The 19,315-nt window shown below is 37.7% G+C and overlaps 1 protein-coding gene across 3 annotated transcripts in view; it reads left to right on the plus strand.

Moving 5' to 3' along the window:
* Nucleotides 1-19,315, plus strand: part of dgkb (diacylglycerol kinase, beta) — an 89,214-nt gene that overhangs the window by 16,178 nt on the left and 53,721 nt on the right. For 2 of the 3 annotated variants that reach the window (XM_085292544.1, XM_085292543.1), the window contains 5 exons: nucleotides 3,317-3,393; nucleotides 3,785-3,805; nucleotides 4,301-4,448; nucleotides 8,880-9,017; nucleotides 17,971-18,020. In XM_085292544.1, the coding sequence (XP_085148670.1) occupies nucleotides 3,317-3,393; nucleotides 3,785-3,805; nucleotides 4,301-4,448; nucleotides 8,880-9,017; nucleotides 17,971-18,020 (434 nt within the window). The remainder of the gene's footprint in view (nucleotides 1-3,316; nucleotides 3,394-3,784; nucleotides 3,806-4,300; nucleotides 4,449-8,879; nucleotides 9,018-17,970; nucleotides 18,021-19,315) is intronic. The other variant, XM_085292545.1, reaches the window with a different exon arrangement.

The following is a 19,315-nucleotide window of genomic DNA, read 5'->3' on the forward strand; positions in this document are numbered from 1 at the left end:
TCCTTAACTGCAAGGCTAACCTCTCAACAGATCAGATGATTATAAATCTGGGGCATGCTGTTCGGTTTCATAAACAGCAGCATAACCTCAGCTTCCCGGGCTGCTGGATTTACTTCATAGCAGGTTGGGATTTTAGTTCTAGAAACATTTATTCAGCTCAAACACACAAGCAGACAAACATATGTTCACTGGACACTTCAGTTATGCCCTGTTGGAACTGGATTGGAGCCCATTTTACCTTGAGAACTGTTCTAATTATTCATGGTACAGATTCAACAAGGTGCTGGAAACATTCCTCAGACATTGGTGCATATCGGCATGATAACACCACACTATTGCTGCAAATCCTTGATGTAAATCTCCTGTTTCAGCACACCCTGAGCTGCTCTAGTAGATTAAGATCTGCTGACAATGTAGTGAACTCACCGTCAGGTTCCAGAAACCAGATTTTCACTTTGCAACATAGAAATGGTCAGCGCCAATACTCAGGTGGCCTGTGGTGTTTGTTGATGCTCCACTAGTACTAAGGGGCACAACGTGTTTTTACATTATTATTACACAACCACATTATTACATCACTACCACCAGTAACCACTGGTACCATTCATGCTGTCTTATTGTTTGCACCCAATTGTAACCCTACCATTCCAGTGCTGCAACAGAAATCAAGACAAAAAGTGAATTATGTGAATTATAACCGCAGCTTCATGTTTTTAAGCTAACAGAAGTGGCACTCAGTGTGGTCCTCTGCTGCTGTGACCTGCTTCAGTTTTTTTGATATGTTGTGCATCTAGAGATGGTCTTCTGCATTCCTTGGTTGTAACAAGTGGTTTTTTGAGTAAGGATTGCCTTGCTCGAAGCATGTCTGCTGATTCTCCTCTGACTTCTGACATCAACAAACCATTTTTGCACAGAGGGCTGCTATTTACTGGATAATTTCTTCTTTTTGGGCTCTTTATTGTAAACCGTAGGGATGGTTGTGTTGAAAACTCCCAGCAGATCAGCAGTTTCTAAAACACTCAGATCCACCACCTGATGCCAACAATCATGCTGTGCACAAAGTCCCTTAAATCATCTCTAGTCACCATTCTGATACTCAGTTTGAATTTCAGTAGGCCATCTTGACCAATGGCCAGTGCATATTTATCTGTTGGTGACAATGAAAAACAGTAATTAAACAGTAATTACTTATCAACATAAAAAATATCCCTCACAGGCCTTTTTCATTTGTATAAAGAGAGCAGAAAGATACCATACGTGAAGCACAAACTTAAACAAGCTTCTTAATGTAATTTGTAATGTGCACACACACCAACTTGTGCTTAGAGAGAAATGTGAGAAAATTAACTTCACTAACATTAGAACCTGGTATCTGTGGTGCAGCAAATTGATTCAGCAGTAGGGCTCATAAACTCTCTGTAGCATGCAGTAATTATCACAGCAAATCTCTGCCTGATGAAGTTATTTTTGTCCAGTGCTGAGTGCTTAAACAGAGAGTGAAAATAATGAGCCACTGTGGTGATTTCAGTCTGTTTTTTAGTCACAGCAGTCTTTGGCATTTTGTCTCTTTCAGGGAAATGACAATAGTTATATCATTTTTGTGTGGTTCAATTCAGATTTTTAACTTTACATAATGTTTACATTTAATATTTACCCATATCGAGTTGTATTATCATGTAATATATGCTACACGCGACTGTGACCACAGTTAAAGTGGGCACACCTTCAGCTGTGTGTGTACGACTGCTTTTAGAGAGATAAATAGAGCAGATATACTGTATTCATATTCACATTTACTACATTCACCCACCTTGTCCCCCAACTGCCTATGCTGAGTCTGACTGTCACACATTAGTCTGCACTGGATGTAACAATACCTGCATGCAGTAGCAGTGGCACATCTGTCACAGAAATGCTGCAGGTTGAATTGGTAGTGGAATTAAAATTATCCAGCAGAAAAAGAGCAGCAGAAGGATGAAATCACAGCTGCAGCTGAGGTCCGAGCAACAACCACACCGAGGCACCGCCTCAATCATCAATGCTAGACAAACATCTGCATCTCAGCCAGTGGGTGTATAGAGATTGGTTATTAATAAGTAATGAGCAGTAAATATTTGCTTAGTTTTCCCTTAACTTGAAAGATACAGTAATTTGGCTATACAAATACACCAGCTGTTCATATGGACTAGAAGGAATACAAAGGTTTTGGTATATTTAAATCCTGTACACTCTACCTCTAACAATAAAATTAGATCATACTGTATATAAAATATTCACACTTGTAGTTTTCTAGCTGTTAATTTGCTACAACTATAAACTGAGTGTTCAGGATTTATTTTTCCATGTCACGACAAAATATAGCGCTTACATCATAAATGAGAAGTATTTTTTAAAAATGCTAAAGATGTATCTACCAAAAATAAAAAATAAAAATGAAAATTATTCAGGGCTATTTTATTCTTCTGTCTGCCTTAGAAGTAGTACCTTATACAAGTTAAGTGTATTATGTTTGTGTATTATTTTATTTCAAGTGAATACTTTTTCCCAGAACTTGTAATTTACCACATTTTTTACATCTTAGGGGAATTAACCTGATGCATTTTCCTTTATCTAAGTACTAATTCACTTTGCAAGCAGCCTGCATATTTCATTAATGGTCCATCTCTTCCCTGCTGAAAATAGTTATTTGGTATTGTATTTGTTTTAGTATGTTATTGTGACCTTTACATGTGTTCACAATTCTGTTTTATCTAGTTGTTATCCCCGGTTGGTGTTTTCAACTCCTGCCCTGTATTTGAACTTGAGGTACTTTTACAAATGTCTGCCATGCCTGTTTACGTGTCCTGTTAAAGGCCATGGCTGGTTTGTAGTTGTACTAAATGTGGATGATATATTTAATGAAGCCCTGAATAATGGTTAATATAAAAAATGATCTAAAAGATATTAAGTCAGGTTTCATTCATGGTCTGACCTTTACAGTTGGTAGAGCAGAATACATCTTCACAGGTCTGACTCACATATGGAGGTGTGTCTCCCTGTAGGCATCAAAATGCTGCATCCAAGTTAAATCAGCAATACTGAGTGCATGACGTGCATGCCTCTATAGCACTTACAGGTGCATCCACACCTGCATGGGTACAGAAAAAAATGACACCTACTGCAGATAGGGTAACTCCATGAACCCACATTTGTTTTTATAAATTAAAAACCAGAAAATGCAAAGTACTTTGAACTATATAATATAACTGAATTATGTAGATATCAATCATATATAAAACATAACACAAATAAAGCATGTCTGAATGTTTTCTCATAGACTCAACCAAGAAGCTGAAGGATGTGCTGCAGGAGTTCCATGGAGATGGTGTGTTGGCTAAATACAATCCAGAAGAGGTATGTTCAGTTTATACTGGATTATATAACACATAGTTTATAGTCTATTGACTCAGGAAATGCCAACAGCAAGCATATATCACACTTCAGCATTTCTTTCCGAAAACATGAGTAAGTGATTTAGAGAGATTTTAAACATGCATACATTTTAAAGATAAAACAATAATCAAGAACGCAACTAAAAAAAAAAAATACTCAACTACTAATTGCTGCATCATAACAGTTCACAAATCTCTAATTCAATAACAGATAATCACAACTACATAACTGCATTTTCAAAATGTGTGTAAATATGTGATGTGCTTATTTTGTGCATTTTAAATGACATAACCATGTGATACTTCCATGAATATGTCGCGATTCTTTCTTTCTTCAATGCTGCGGAGTGTAGAAGCAGGAAATTCTCAGCCAGGTATCTGCTGTCTCTTCCTCTTGATTTATTTTTCATTTATTGTCTGTGTTTTTCTAGTTTCTCTAATCACTAAATAATTGAACTCTCTTAAGGATTGTAGAAACTTCTAGAGGCAATGCAACCTATTGCAGGAAAATATTAAACCCTTAAAGTGTTTACCACAATCTGGCAATAACCATGTGCGTGAGCAAAATGACATTAAAAAAATAGGCTCACTGTTGTATCTGTCTGAACACAACTTGCAAATTGATACAGCTAGCAAAACACAACAAAACAAAAACAGTTGTCATCAAAGCTGCATAAAAAGGCATCTGTATGTAGGCCACACATAGTGCAGTAAATAAAAGAAGCTAAAACCCAAAACAATTCAGACATAGCCAAGTACAAAAATTTGCAACATTTTGCAAAATATTGAAAACATGATACTGAAAATCCTCGGCATTTCACTCAAACCTGAATTCAACAACTAGCGCTCTTATTTTTATTTTGTTTTAGGAGATTGACTTCCAGGGCTTTAAGGTCTTTATGCAAACATTCCTGGAGAGTGAACTCCCTGAAGAGTTCTGTCAACACCTTTACATGTCGTTTAGCAACAAAGGACCCAAACCCAGTCCCTCATCTTCTGACAAACCTCGAGTCTCTGGTAAGTGTAGAAAAGAAATTCTTTCCCTAACATGCCCTCAGTTCATAAACACAGCATGTTGGTGTTTTATAGTCAGTGATGTGTATAAGAAAACATCCCCACTTGTGTTGCTAAGGTTCAGCCAATATGTCAGTTATTCTCGTCCTTCACTGCGCTTCTTTTGGGGATTGTTATTGTCATCGTAGAGAATGAATCACTTTACTCTTCCTTTGCTGTGTGAAAAAAAATGGCACTGTCACTGTTTCTGTTTTGTGCCATTGGACAATTTATTCAATTTAATGCCAAGTCCAGCCCGATGGCACTCAGTGTAAATTGTAGTGTAGAAGCTGCCAATTGACTTGGCAATAGTTTTGTTTGTTTATAGCAATATACTAATGTCTCATTTGTGTGTGGTAATGACTAACTGATATTAAAATAATACTTAACACTTCAGATCAGTCCTCGTTCAGACAGCATCTCCTGCACTGCCACTTGGCTTTGACACCTCCTTGACTGCCTACCAGCTCAGATAATTAATAATAAAGTCTGTCTCGTGTCACTGAGTGCTAAAAAGCAACATGTGTTTTATCTTCAAGTGACCAGGCTCTCTAGCTCTCATTAGATAAGGTTTTTATGAAGTTTCATTGTCCACAGAGGAAGGAGGTTGGGGTGGATGATTTGAATTTTTGAGACAATAAACTCAGAGTAAGTTGGGCAAAACTGTCTTGGCATTGTTTTTATTACACTTCTAATATTGGCGGCCTTTAATAAATCCTCAATAAAAATGTCAAAATACAAAATGTAATCTTAATTTATGGTTTTCATAAACTGAACAATAAACTTGTATAACCATAATGTTCAGTTTATTGTGGTATATTTCTCCAGTGTGATATCATGACACACAAGGTGACTAAGCAGTGAGAACAGTGTGTATGTGAACTAGCTATTGACTATACTGCCAGAGCTTGAGTTGGCTAATCTCCTGGTTCAGCTTTACTTCATGTATAATAGGTCCAAAAGGAAAACTTAAGCAGATCACTCAAGGTTTAAAAATAAATAAAAGAAAATGAGGGAAAAATATTTTCTCTTCCCATAATAAATAAAAAAGGTGTTTAAACATCTGTTTGTCTGCCTTATAAGAACAAATACATGAAACATATATAAACTTAATAGCAATGTTAACAACAAGATTAATAATGAACTTTCGTGTGTGTGTGTGTGTGTGTGTGTGTGTGTGTGTGTGTGTGTGTGTGTGTGTGTGTGTGTGTGTGTGTGTGTGTGTGTGAGAGAGAGAATGAGTAGATAAATAAATAAAAATAAATACAATAAAATAGATAAAGCCCAAACCAAGAGATTCAGTTAAAACATAACATTTCTGGTACCAAATATTCTGAATTTTTTTGAATACATTCAACCATTTTTAAGATATAGCTTCTTTTCTTTTTACATGCAGTGAACAAATCTGTCATAAGCACTCTGTTTTTGGAGGATACCTTTTCTGGCATAATGCATAGATGGAAAATCATATCTAAGACATTAGTTGTAAGTGTATATTGTTATTTAAGTGGAGAACTTTTTGGAATAATGGGTTGTCTAACAAAAACATCAGCTTTGTTTCATGAAACAAGACAGCTGCACCATCTGTGTGAAATGTCAGCTTCAGATAAAGTACAACCGGACCTCATTCTAAGTGTCCTAACAATAATTACAAAACAAACTCAGAATTGTCATGACTCCCAGCTTTGGGAAAGATAACCTTGTAGTAGAGCTATTCACAAATTTCTGTTAAAACTATGTAAATAATGTGTAGCAAATGTTTGTGTAGGCTTGATTAAATGTAAAATTTTCATTACTAGGTTTCCTCCAAAAACATTGTATTGTTCCTAATTACTGTGAACTTAAATAACAATAACTAAAAATGATGTGTGATGATGTGTGTGGGCTTTAGTTGTTACATTTGATTTGAAGCACAGTTAAAATAATGGAATTGCCTCCCAGATTTAGACATGTTTCTGCCATTGAACCACAGGAAAAAATGAGTTTATTATAGAAAGGTTATATAAAAAAATGTTCTCCAGTTACTAGTCTTATTCTGTGACTGGAAATTGAAAACTTTCCTTGTGGAGATTGAGGAGTACTGGAGTACATTTACAGCAAAACAATGAGGTTTCTATAACTGCCATTCTATAAATTCATTTGTAGCCTTACATAGAGGCATTATTTTTTTCTTGAAAGTAATACTTGGTTAGCTGGTAGTGCATTAGTAAGTAAATTAATAATCATAAAGAGTGAACATAATATCCTAATATAGTTTGAATACACAGCCTGGTAATTGGTTTGATTCAAAGGTTTAAAGAATCTTAACAGGTTACTGTATTTACTCATGTATTAAATGTAAGTTTAACTCAATCAGGACAAAAGCTGTCCACAGAATAAAAAAACTTAGAAAAATAACAAGAAATATAGTTTACCTAAGGCCATTAACTTAGATTATTCATATCATGATCTTTTGCACATGCAGCATTTGATCACATTGTTTGCCCCAATTACGAGGCTGTGTGAAACTGGATCAGTGCAGCCTGTGCGAGTGTTTCGATTCGCCCTTATTGATCCAGCATGCTAGCTATAAGCCCTCCCATCACCCTTTGTGTCCATCTAATGACACAGAATGAAGCAAGTGATATGTTTTAAAGAAGAAACTCAGACATTAATGAGAAACCAAACCCAAATTCCTGTTTTCAGGTCCAGTAAATTTAAAGCTTAGTCTTCACAGTTCATTTGGTAGACGGTTGCCCTAATTTGTGTCATTAATAGCGGACCTTTTCTTGCACTTATAAAGGACATATTTTTCTAATGTATCCGTTTTCTCTTAAACAACAGAACTTCTCTATTTATGGTCACTTAAAAAACCCAGTATTCTCTTCAGTTCATTGTGTGTCATGACCTATGACATTTATCCACCCATGGGATGAATGTGAGGTCGTTATGGAATCATTATTGTTAAAGTTACCCAATCTCGCTACTGCTACTGCCGTCTGAGGAATTTTGCTAAGTATTAACTTTTAATGGCACTCATTTGTCATGATTGATTTTCCCTCTCAGTTAGGCCATTGTAACACTATTTAAACTGGTATCAATCAGAAATCAGTCAGTAAATTAAAAATGCAATAGAAAGACCCCTAAAAATTTGTTTTCAAAGTGACATTAAGATTTTGTTATTACTTTAAAGGCCCTTCATGGCCTGGGAGACAGTAGAATTGGAGAGACAGTAGAATTCATGTCTCAGCACAATCTGACATTTTGTCATTTTACTTCTTTAACTATTACATTTAGTTTAGGTTATTAGGTTATTATTTTGTGCTGTTTTGACTTTGCATTTGAGTCTTGCATGTCTTTATTGATGTGAAAATGGTTTCTAAGATTTAATCTTAGTGTTTAAATTTTTTAGTTTTTTAATCTTTGATTTGATGTTGTGTGTTTTAATTTTGTAAAGCTGGTTTTTCTACATACTCCTACAGAGTAGGAGTACAGATGTTACTCACTCCTGTAGGCTTTATTTTGAGCTTTAGTTTTCCCATAACAAAAGAAACATTATCTATTTATGTTTTCTGTTTGCTTTATTTTATTTTATGTGAGCACAGTGAATTGATAATGTAGCTAACACTACTAAGTGTTTGCCTCTGCCCTACCCTCTCTGCTCACACTGCATTTTAACACTGACAAATTTCGAGTAAATCTGTTCTCATTTGCATATTTTTCTCTTTTTGTTGTCACACTGTGGTACAAACACGGAATATTGAATGAAACACAACCCATTAAGACTAATGTAAAACAGCTGCCCCTTTCAAAACATTTATAACCTGCTTCTCTGCACAGCTAAAATCCCAGTGTTACAGCTTAAAAACAACAAGAAAGAAACAAACAAAAGACAAACAAACAAAACAGCTGATTGGGTTTTTCTACATGTTGTACTTGACTGTAATGTACGTGTTATGTACTATATTGTGACGTTTACAGCATTTTCACTGAGCAGCTTAGTTCTCCAATACTCACAAATGAGAGGCTGTCACAGTGGCATTAACCTTTATGTATATAACCACTATAGTCTCATCTTCAGTGGACCAGCTGACCTTTCAAAGGAGAGTGGGACCTTAAAAGGACAAGAGCTAAAGCAGAGTAAACAGCAGAGTTGCAGCAATGTAGAGCATGAAAATGTGTGTCAATTTGTTCATTTTATGCCAAATTATGAGGCTGTAAATAATAAGTATATTGATTTGGACCATTAAACACAATGTGATAGGGCTGAAGTATTGTCATCCCTAGACACCATACACATGCAGATTGTTCTGACTATATATGACTGATATCAGACATCCAAACCCAGTAGCTTATTGGGCTAACATTAGAGGTGGCATAAAGGATGTTTTAACCTTTCATGTGTTGGTCCTGCAGGACTAAAGCTGATCAAAGGCAACTCCACCCCTCTGAAGACCCCTACTCTGCCCAGGCCCCTAGATACAGTGCAGCTTAAGGACATTGTGTGTTACCTCTCCTTGCTAGAGGGTGGGCGTCCTGAGGACAAGCTTGAATGTGAGTATCATCCTATGTCACATGTCTGGGGCCTATGTTAATATGCAGTAAACATCAGCAGTAATGTGCAGATAGTGATTGTACTTCTCCTAACACTATGCAATATGCAAAAAACACTGGGAACCTTGAATATACAAATAAAAAGATAAAATGCAGATGCCAAACAACTGAGGTACCAGTAGGCAGAAGAAATGTCACTGGTTGTTAGAGCTCAGTGGGTGAAAAGCAGTTTTTCAGGCCAAATAAGGTCAAACTGAAGCCCAGTGAAAAAGACAAGAGAGTGAGAGGGAGCAAGGCAGTGACTCCTGGCAAAGCGATATCTCTTTGTCTGTGGATGCATGCTCTAGTGTGTGCTTATTAGCAAAATAATAATAAACCACACATGCCTCATATGTACCAACCTTTCTGTTAAGAAACTGTGACTCTTTGGTCAAAAAAATAACTCATGGTCAAAAAATAACCAGTGTTAAAACACATCTCTGTGAACTGAATGAGATCTAGAAAAAGACTCGTAACAGTGTGAAGTGGTTCCTTCTGAATGTGCTTTTTTAAGTGTGGGGACAACCTTAAAAAGAACCTTCAGTAAAGGTTTGAAAAATGTTGACCTTTGTTCTCAAGCTGTGATTGTGCTCTGAAAAGCTCTCGGTCCTTGACTTGCCTATGGATGTTTAGCTCAGCCAGTTTTTCACATTTTCTTTTTCTGTTTGGGCTTTGATGAAAGATTTGTGGAATTCTTAAATCTAAAAATATTTCAGTGGTAGACTTTTTTTAACGAATACCCAAAGAAGATTTTTTTTAATGTAATATATTTCCTGTTGCAATAGTAAATGTTCATATAGACCCATTCGTGTTTTGGTGAGGATTCAGTGCAGCTTTATTTTTTTAATTTTTTTGTATCCAGTAGGAGTTTGTCTGTATATAGTCCAATTTCTTTTAAACTACTTTGAAGTATAATTTGAGTGATAAAAACTTTGCTTCATGAGGTAGTCAATTGAAATGGTTTTCCAACAAGATCTCAAATTTGGACTCATCAGACCAAAGCACAGATTTCCACTGGTCGAATGTCCATTCCTTGGGTTTCTTGGCCCAAACAAATCTCTTCAGTTTGTTGCTTTTTCTTAGCAGTAGTTTAATAGCAGCTATTTGACAAAAACGGCCTGATTCACGCAGTCTCCTTTGAACAATTGATGTAGAAACATGCCTGCTACGGGAACTCTGTCTTGCATTTACAATGGCTTGCAAAAGTATTCAGCCCCCTTGAATTTTTCCACATTTTGTCACCTTACAGCCACAAACATGAATCAATTTTATTGGAATTCCCCGTGAAGGACCAACACAAAGTGGTGCACACGTGAGAAGTGGAACGAAAATCATTCATGATTCCAAACATTTTTTACAAATAAATAACTGAAAAGTGGGGTGTGTGCAATTATTCTGCCCCCTGAGGCAATACTTTGTAGAACCACCTTTTGCTGCAGTTACAGCTGCCAGTCTTTTAGGGTACGTCTCTACCAGCTTTGCACATCTAGAGACTGAAATCTTTGCCCATTCTTCTTTGCAAAACAGCTCCAGCTCAGTCAGATTAGATGGACAGCGTTTGTGAACAGCAGTTTTCAGATCTTGCCACAGATTCTCGATTGGATTTCGATCTGGACTTTGACTGGGCCATTCTAACACATGGATATGTTTTGTTTGAAACCATTCCATTGTTGCCCTGGCTTTATGTTTAGGGTCGTTGTCCTGCTGGAAGGTGAACCTCCGCCCCAGTCTCAAGTCTTTTGCAGACTGCAAGAGGTTTTCTTCCAAGATTGCCCTGTATTTGGCTCCATCCATCTTCCCATCAACTCTGACCAGCTTCCCTGTCCCCGCTGAAGAGAAGCCCCCCCAGAGCATGATGCTGCCACCACCATATTTGACAGTGGGGATGGTGTGTTCAGAGTGATGTGCAGTGTTAGTTTTCCTCCACACACAGCGTTTTGCATTTTGGCCAAAAAGTTCCATTTTGGTCTCATCTGACCAGAGCACCTTCTTCCACATGTTTGCTGTGTCCCCACATGGCTTGTGGCAAACTGCAAACGGGACTTCTTATGGGTTTCTGTTAACAATGGCTTTCTTCTTGCCACTCTTCCATAAAGGCCAACTTTGTGCAGTGCACGACTAATAGTTGTCCTATGGACAGATTCCCCCACCTGAGCTGTAGATCTCTGCAGCTCGTCCAGAGTCACCATGGGCCTCTTGGCTGCATTTCTGATCAGCGCTCTCCTTGTTCGGCCTGTGAGTTTACAGTGGGGCAAAAAAGTATTTAGTCAGCCACCGATTGTGCAAGTTCCCCCACTTAAAATGATGACAGAGGTCAGTAATTTGCACCAGAGGTACACTTCAACTGTGAGAGACAGAATGTGAAAAAAAAATCCATGAATTCACATGGTAGGATTTGTAAAGAATTTATTCGTAAATTAGGGTGGAAAATAAGTATTTGGTCACCTCAAACAAGGAAAATCTCTGGCTCTCACAGACCTGTAACGTCTTCTGTAAGAAGCTTTTCTGTCCCCCACTCGTTACCTGTATGAATGGCACCTGTTTGAACTCATCATCTGTATAAAAGACACCTGTCCACAGCCTCAAACAGTCAGACTCCAAACTCCACCATGGCCAAGACCAAAGAGCTTTCGAAGGACACCAGGAAAAGTATTGTAGACCTGCACCAGACTGGGAAGAGTGAATCTACAATAGGCAAGCAGCTTGGTGTGAAAAAATCAACTGTGGGAGCAATCATCAGAAAATGGAAGACATACAAGACCACTGATAATCTCCCTCGATCTGGGGCTCCACGCAAGATCTCATCCCGTGGGGTCAAAATGATCATGAGAACGGTGAGCAAAGATCCCAGAACCACACGGGGGGACCTGGTGAATGACCTGCAGAGAGCTGGGACCAAAGTAACAAAGGTCACCATCAGTAACACACTACAACGGCAGGGAATCAAATCCCGCAGTGCCAGACGTGTTCCGCTGCTGAAGCCAGTGCATGTCCAGGCCCGTCTGAAGTTTGCCAGAGAGCACATGGATGATACAGCAAAGGATTGGGAGAATGTCATGTGGTCAGATGAAACCAAAGTAGAACTTTTTGGTATAAACTCAACTCGTCGTGTTTGGAGGAAGACGAATACTGAGTTGCATCCCAAGAACACCATACCTACTGTGAAGCATGGGGGTGGAAACATCATGCTATGGGGCTGTTTTTCTGCCAAGGGGACAGGACGACTGATCCGTGTTAAGGACAGAATGAATGGGGCCATGTATCGTGAGATTTTGAGCCAAAACCTCCTTCCATCAGTGAGAACTTTGAAGATGAAACGAGGCTGGGTCTTCCAACATGACAATGATCCAAAACACACCGCCCGGGCAACAAAGGAGTGGCTCCGTAAGAAGCATTTGAAAGTCCTGGAGTGGCCTAGCCAGTCTCCAGACCTCAACCCCATAGAAAATCTGTGGCGGGAGTTGAAAGTCCGTGTTGCTCGGCGACAGCCCCAAAACATCACTGCTCTCGAGAAGATCTGCATGGAGGAATGGGCCAAAATACCAGCTACTGTGTGTGCAAACCTGGTAAAGACCTATAGTAAACGTTTGACCTCTGTTATTGCCAACAAAGGTTATGTTACAAAGTATTGAGTTGTATTTTTGTTATTGACCAAATACTTATTTTCCACCCTGATTTACGAATAAATTCTTTACAAATCCTACCATGTGGATTCATGGATTTTTTTTTTTCACATTCTGTCTCTCACAGTTGAAGTGTACCTCTGGTGCAAATTACTGACCTCTGTCATCATTTTAGGTGGAGGAATTTGCACAATCGGTGGCTGACTAAATACTTTTTTGCCCCACTGTAGGTGGACGGCCTTGTCTTGGTAGGTTTACAGTTGTGCTATACTCCTTCCATTTCTGAATGATCGCTTGAACAGTGCTCCGTGGGATGTTCAAGGCTTGGGAAATCTTTTTGTAGCCTAAGCCTGCTTTAAATTTCTCAATAACTTTATCCCTGACCTGTCTGGTGTGTTCTTTGGACTTCATGGTGTTGTTGCTCCCAATATTCTCTTAGACAACCTCTGAGGCCGTCACAGAGCAGCTGTATTTGTACTGACATTAGATTACACACAGGTGCACTCTATCTAGTCATTAGCACTCATCAGGCAATGTCTATGGGCAACTGACTGCACTCAGACCAAAGGGGGCTGAATAATTACGCACACCCCACTTTTCAGTTATTTATTTGTAAAAAATGTTTGGAATCATGTATGATTTTCGTTCCACTTCTCACGTGTACACCACTTTGTGTTGGTCTTTCACAGGGAATTCCAATAAAATTGATTCATGTTTGTGGCTGTAATGTGACAAAATGTGGAAAAGTTCAAGGGGGCCGAATACTTTTGCAAGCCACTGTATCTGTGCTCTAATCTGAGGTGCTGTTAACTTGCAATTTCTGGGGATGGTGACTCGGATGAATTTATCCTCTGCAGCAGAGATGATTCTTGATCTTCCTTTCTGGGGGTGGTCCTCATGTGAGCCAGTTTCATCTTAGCGCTTGATGGTTTTTACGACTCCACTTGGAGACACATTCAAATTTTTAGCAATTTTCCAGACTGACTGACCTTCAGTTCTTAAAGTAATGATGGACTGTCGTTTCTCTTTACTTAGCTGATTGGTTCTTGCCATAATATGAATTCTATCAGTTGTCAAATAGGGCTCTCAGCTGTGTACTAACCTGACTTCTGTACAACACAACTGATGTCAACAAAGCAAAGGGAGACTACTTTGAGGAATCCAAAATATAAAACATATTTAGAGTTATTTATAAAATTTTTCTTGACATAATTTCTTGACATTTTTCTTTACATAATTCCATATAAATTGCTTCATATATCTGATGTCTTCAGTATGTGTCTACAATGTATAAAGTAGTAAAAATAAAGAAAAAACATTAAATGAGAAGCTGTTTCTAAACTTTTTACTCTAATGTATATATAATCTACTAACAGAAACCCACCTGCTGTTCAAACTTTTTGTTTGGTTGGCCGATGACAAGAAAGTTGGGTCGGAAGAAGGAAGAAAGAAGCTAAAACTGGTTCTGTAAGAAATTGGATGGATCGAATCATCCAAAACTCCTTGATTAGAGTCCAAGAATAAAATTATGGAATTGGAAATTAGCAGTTAGTTCCCTTTATTATAAATGATGCTCAACAATTAGTAAAATACTCAACTCAAACTGTCTTGTTGCAGTCAAAATATTTCCTTAATAACTTTGTACCTGCTGGTTTCTTTGTTTGGTTTGCTTTTTTTTCTCAGCATTTTATCTGAGTGAGTCAGACTTTCCTGAGATGTTTTTGGTAATTAAGAAGTGCATTCAACCGAATTTTTTTTCTTATTGCATTATTCTTTACTTAAAACGAATTAAGGTAAAATGTTTCCTCTTGCAGCCAGTCTTATCAGCCATTAACATTTTGGGTTTTCTAAACTCAGAGGTTCTAATCTGGCCACAGCCTAAATGCCTATTTTATTATAAATGTAAAAATCAATCTTTTTTTCTGCATCTCCACTTTCTGTCTTAATGCAGATCACCTTCTTTTAAAGTGATCTTCTGAGCTCCCATAAAGCTTCACCAACAGGTGTTTGATACCTCATTTTGGCAGTCTATTGACACACCTCTTAATTGCAGTCATTGCATATATTATTCACAACGTTTTCTCAATTGGACAGCAGCCGTTTTTTCTGTGTTGCTATAATGCTCATGCTTCTGCTAAATTATCGAGTAATGTTGCTCCCATTAAGCAAAGGGGATTATTAAATAATTCAGCAGATGGTACCTGTGACTGGGAACACATTATGGAATTAACTACGGGTGATGTGTCATTGCTGCACCCTGTCCCTGTAAACCGCTGTGGGCTTTAACATGTTATTTCGGTAGAGGATGGCTCCCTCTTCTGGACTGTTTGAAAAGGCACAGCACAGATTTAAAGTGGTTCTTAGACACATATGTGCTGCTTTATTTACATCAGGTTCATTAAAAATTAAAATAGCTTTAAAAAAATACAAATTGCATGTAAATGTACAAATAAAAATGAGAAAGACAATAAAAATAAATTTAAAAATTCCCACTTTCAGGTATTTTTGCTACAGGCCATTAAAAACTTTAAGAAAACACTTCTTATGATAACAAAATGATTAAAGGTCAAAACTAACAAAAACTTACAATACCGTTTTTTCTTTTTATTGTTGATTTTTAAATAAAAGGTAGTTTATATCATTTAATTATTTATACCTAATATTTATTTCTGAAATAAAATGTGTAGTGAAGGGTTTGTAGTAACATTATTCCACTAATAAACAGGGGGCAGTAGTACACATATACAGCAATGCACCCACACTTTCTACTAAATGTGGATGCAAACTTAATCAAGTTGTGGCTTATTAAAGCTGTTTCTGTGGGGGAAAATTTATTTTGGCAGTTTGTTAAAGGTGAGTAAGTTTTTTATTAATTAACTTTTTAAAAATTATTTATTTATTTTCAATGCAGACCTCCTGGGACACATATCAAGTTTCACTTACAACTGTCACACTGCCGTTATTTATGTTTGATCCCTGTTTACAGTTTTAACTGGCCTCACCAAAGTCCATAAAATGTAGTCCTCATTTTTCTTTTAGATGATAACAATGACCTGAATAGTAATCAGGAAACAGCTGGGTTTGAGTGAAGATACATTTGAACTTATTTGCAGTCACAATTATTTTAAAGATTTGTATGTTTGAAAGAAATTTCTTTTCTTATTTCAGCCCATTTGTACTACATGGTATCATGTCAACACCCTTTTCGCTCTCTTTACTTTTGGGTCCTCTTTGATCACTACAGTCACCCCCTTCTAACACCCTCAACCTCCACCCAACAGCAGACACCAGGATCAGCCACCACCATCACCTCTGTTTCCCTGGAAACTGGCAATTAGCTCCTTGTTAGTGGCCTGACAAGCTGCCATGTGACATCAACTCTTTAGTGATGATGTCAGTAGCCACGATGTGCTGCACCCAAGCCAGGCTGGAGGTGGGGCAGTGTTTTTTTTCTATTTATAGGCATTAGCCTGAAACAGTGTGCACAGCCATTTCCTGTTGATGTTGTTGTCACAGCTCAGCAGGACTTATAGTACTGTGCAAAACCATTCATATCATTATATTTTGCAAGGAACATTAGAAATAGTTTTAGCGGCGAAAAAACTGCAAACACACAGAAATACATGGAAATACCATAGTAAGCCAAAAAAACAGAGTTTGTGCAATTATAACTAGCTTGAAAATAGCCACCCTTGGCTTTGATGTTGGACAAGCTTTTAAGTAGTTCTTCAAACTTCTTGGAGGATATTACAAAAGTCTTTGGGTGATGCTGGCTTTTGTGCTGTTCCCTGTCAAGATGTTCCCCCACTGCTTCAATAAGCAAATAAGGTCTGGGCTCCTTTCAGGTGCAAACACCAAAGACGTCTAGCTAGTATTTTTCCTGGAAAATTAAAAGTAGAGAAGTGCTTAAAACTTTATATAACTCTGCAAGAGATGCACATATGCACATATGCTATGTGTAAGGTGTTTTTGCCTCAAGTTGTGAAACAAGTTTGCGGTTCCCACCTTTAGCTGGAAGTTTTCTTGCATATTTAGCAAAATACTTCACTTTGTTGCAGTTTGATGAAGCATTTTAGGTACTAAATCATCATTGAAGGTTTACATGCAGTTCTGACTCTGTTGCTATTGCAACAACATTGCAATATGACAGTTTTGCATCAGGTAAAAATTTCTAACAGGCAATATGATATGCAGCAGGCCTAATTCCAATGTGAATCATAATCTGCTGATACCTTTCTGTGTTCATAATTTCATTAATTCCGACAATATCCCCAACACCACTGATTGAAATGCAGGCCCCAAACCATGACACAGCCTCCACCATGTTTTACACATGACTGTAGATATTCAAATTTAAATTCGTCACTCCATTAGGCCTGCTGCCACTGATTTTCAGTCCAGTTCTTATGTAATTTGACATACCCCAGGCTTTTCTCACCATTTCCTTTCCTTCTCCCGGGTCCTGTGTCAGGTTTTCAGATACTGTTTATATGCTCATCTGCTGTAAATAGGATTTTAGGCCTGCTACTTTTCTGTCCTCTACTTGCTCAGTTTCCCTACGGTTTTTAAGGACACACTGCACATCGTCTCGAAATACGCGTTCAACTCTTCGGGGATTCAAAAAAACAAAAACACTATTTTGCCTATCAGACTGTGCTATCTTTTAAACTTTTTAAATAGTCAACTAAACAAATTGTAACAGTAGACAGACTACTAGTAACAAAGTTGCTAAATTTTCTGCTATGTGCTCCCCTGGGGGGGGGGGGGGGGTGGTAAGGGGTCTTTTTATGCTTGAATGATCCACAGATCATGGTTCAACTAGTCCAATACATTCCCCTGTAAGGTGCAAAGAACCAGACTGAAAATAAGAGCAAGACTAACCAAAAAATAAAGGTCAGAAATATTATTGGTTTAAATCACAAAAAAAAGACTTGCTTTTTGACACAAAAATATAAAGAAGTGAGGAATGATTCACGATTTTGTCACAGCGCCATAAAATTACTGACGTTAAGAGATGATCAATCACATCTGTGATTTAGGAGCTGTCCGTTTCCATGGTGACACTTTTAAATGGTAATTGGGGGACACTTAAAGTTGCAGCTTCAGAGGCTGATGAGACAGCTGCTGAGATAAAGACTTTGGTTTTCCTCTGCGTACACTGACGTGATATTGGCACTGAAGAGTGTAGCCAAAGCTAGAGTGGCACTAAATACTGACCTGAAAGGTGGAGAAACTTTGGAGAATCCAGGATGTTACTACAATAAGCTGACATTTTCTTTTTGTCTCCATAGTCATGTTTCGACTCTACGACACAGATGGAAATGGCTCCTTGGACAGCTCGGTAAATATTTCCCTTTTGGAGTGTTTGTTTTGATTTACAAAATCAGGATCCTACCTCAGAATACTTTAGTTTTTAATGAGCAAAATGGTTTTGTTATTGTTTTTTTATGAGCTTTTATGGCATTGATAATATTATATATGCAACATTATATAAGCTCAAGTTCCACTTGCCAATTAGTATTCTTGACTGACAAATGGCTGACTGGCTACTGTGATTTACCCACATAAGCAGATGAGTTTATAGAGAAAACCCATATGAGAGAAACAGAAAAAAATCCAGCAATTATATGGGGAGAAATGGCTTGTTGATGCCAGAGGTCAGTGGAGAATGGCCGGATTAGTTTGTTGTAATAGGAAGGCAACACTAACTTGGCTAAGAACAGGAATCTGAGGCTGAAATTCACACGGGCTCAACAAAATTAGACCTATCTTCCCATGTGATGTCTGTGCTTTGGATGCATGGTTGGAGGGGTCCTATTTCACTGCAGGTGTAAACTTTGCATGTGACAAATAAAAGTCTCCATCCATCCATTCATCCATCCATCCATCAAACCAAACACTGGGAAAATGTTACCTGGCTTCTTGAACATGACAATGAGTTCACTGTACTTAAATTGCCTCCACAGTCACCAGATCCTATAGAACACCCTTGGAATGTGGTGGAATGGGAAATTCCTATCATGGATTTGCAGCAACTGTATGATACTATCGTGTCAATATGCAGCAAAGTCTCTGAGGGATGTTTCCAGCCCCTTTGTTGGATTTATGACATGAAGAATAAAGTTAATTCTGGAAACAAAAAGTGGTCCAAACTAGTACTAACAAGGAATATCTACTGTCATAAAGTGGTCAGTGAGCATTTAAGCAATCCAGTGGCTTGTCCGATGACATAGATTTTCAGTTTTTCAGGGTTTCTGAGACTTTTTTTCTGTCAGGTAACAGATATCCAGCTCTGTTCACCACTTAGATAACTTTTTAAATAAAAAATTATAATATTTAACAGCTAAACTATCATCAGATGATAGTCGATGGTTTCAAGGGTGGATTCATAATAATAGACTATATGATTTGCAAGCTGTCTTTTGTAAACGTAAGATAACGTTTTTTGCTGATTATCTTTCTAATATCTCTGTATTTTCTTCTTCAGTTCTTCTCCCTTGATCTTTTTTTCTAAATGTTATCAGTTAATCTCCATTTTTTTTAATCATTTCTGTCCATCAGATTCTATTTCTCTGTATGTCTGTTTCTCCATCAACAAAATCATTTAAATAAATTAAGTAAATTAATGGATGAAAT

This window comes from Mchenga conophoros, linkage group LG11 (genome assembly GCF_057382185.1).
Source record: "Mchenga conophoros isolate Kocher_MC1m ecotype Shallow Benthic linkage group LG11, M_conophoros_male_GT1.1, whole genome shotgun sequence".
NCBI lineage: Eukaryota > Metazoa > Chordata > Actinopteri > Cichliformes > Cichlidae > Mchenga > Mchenga conophoros.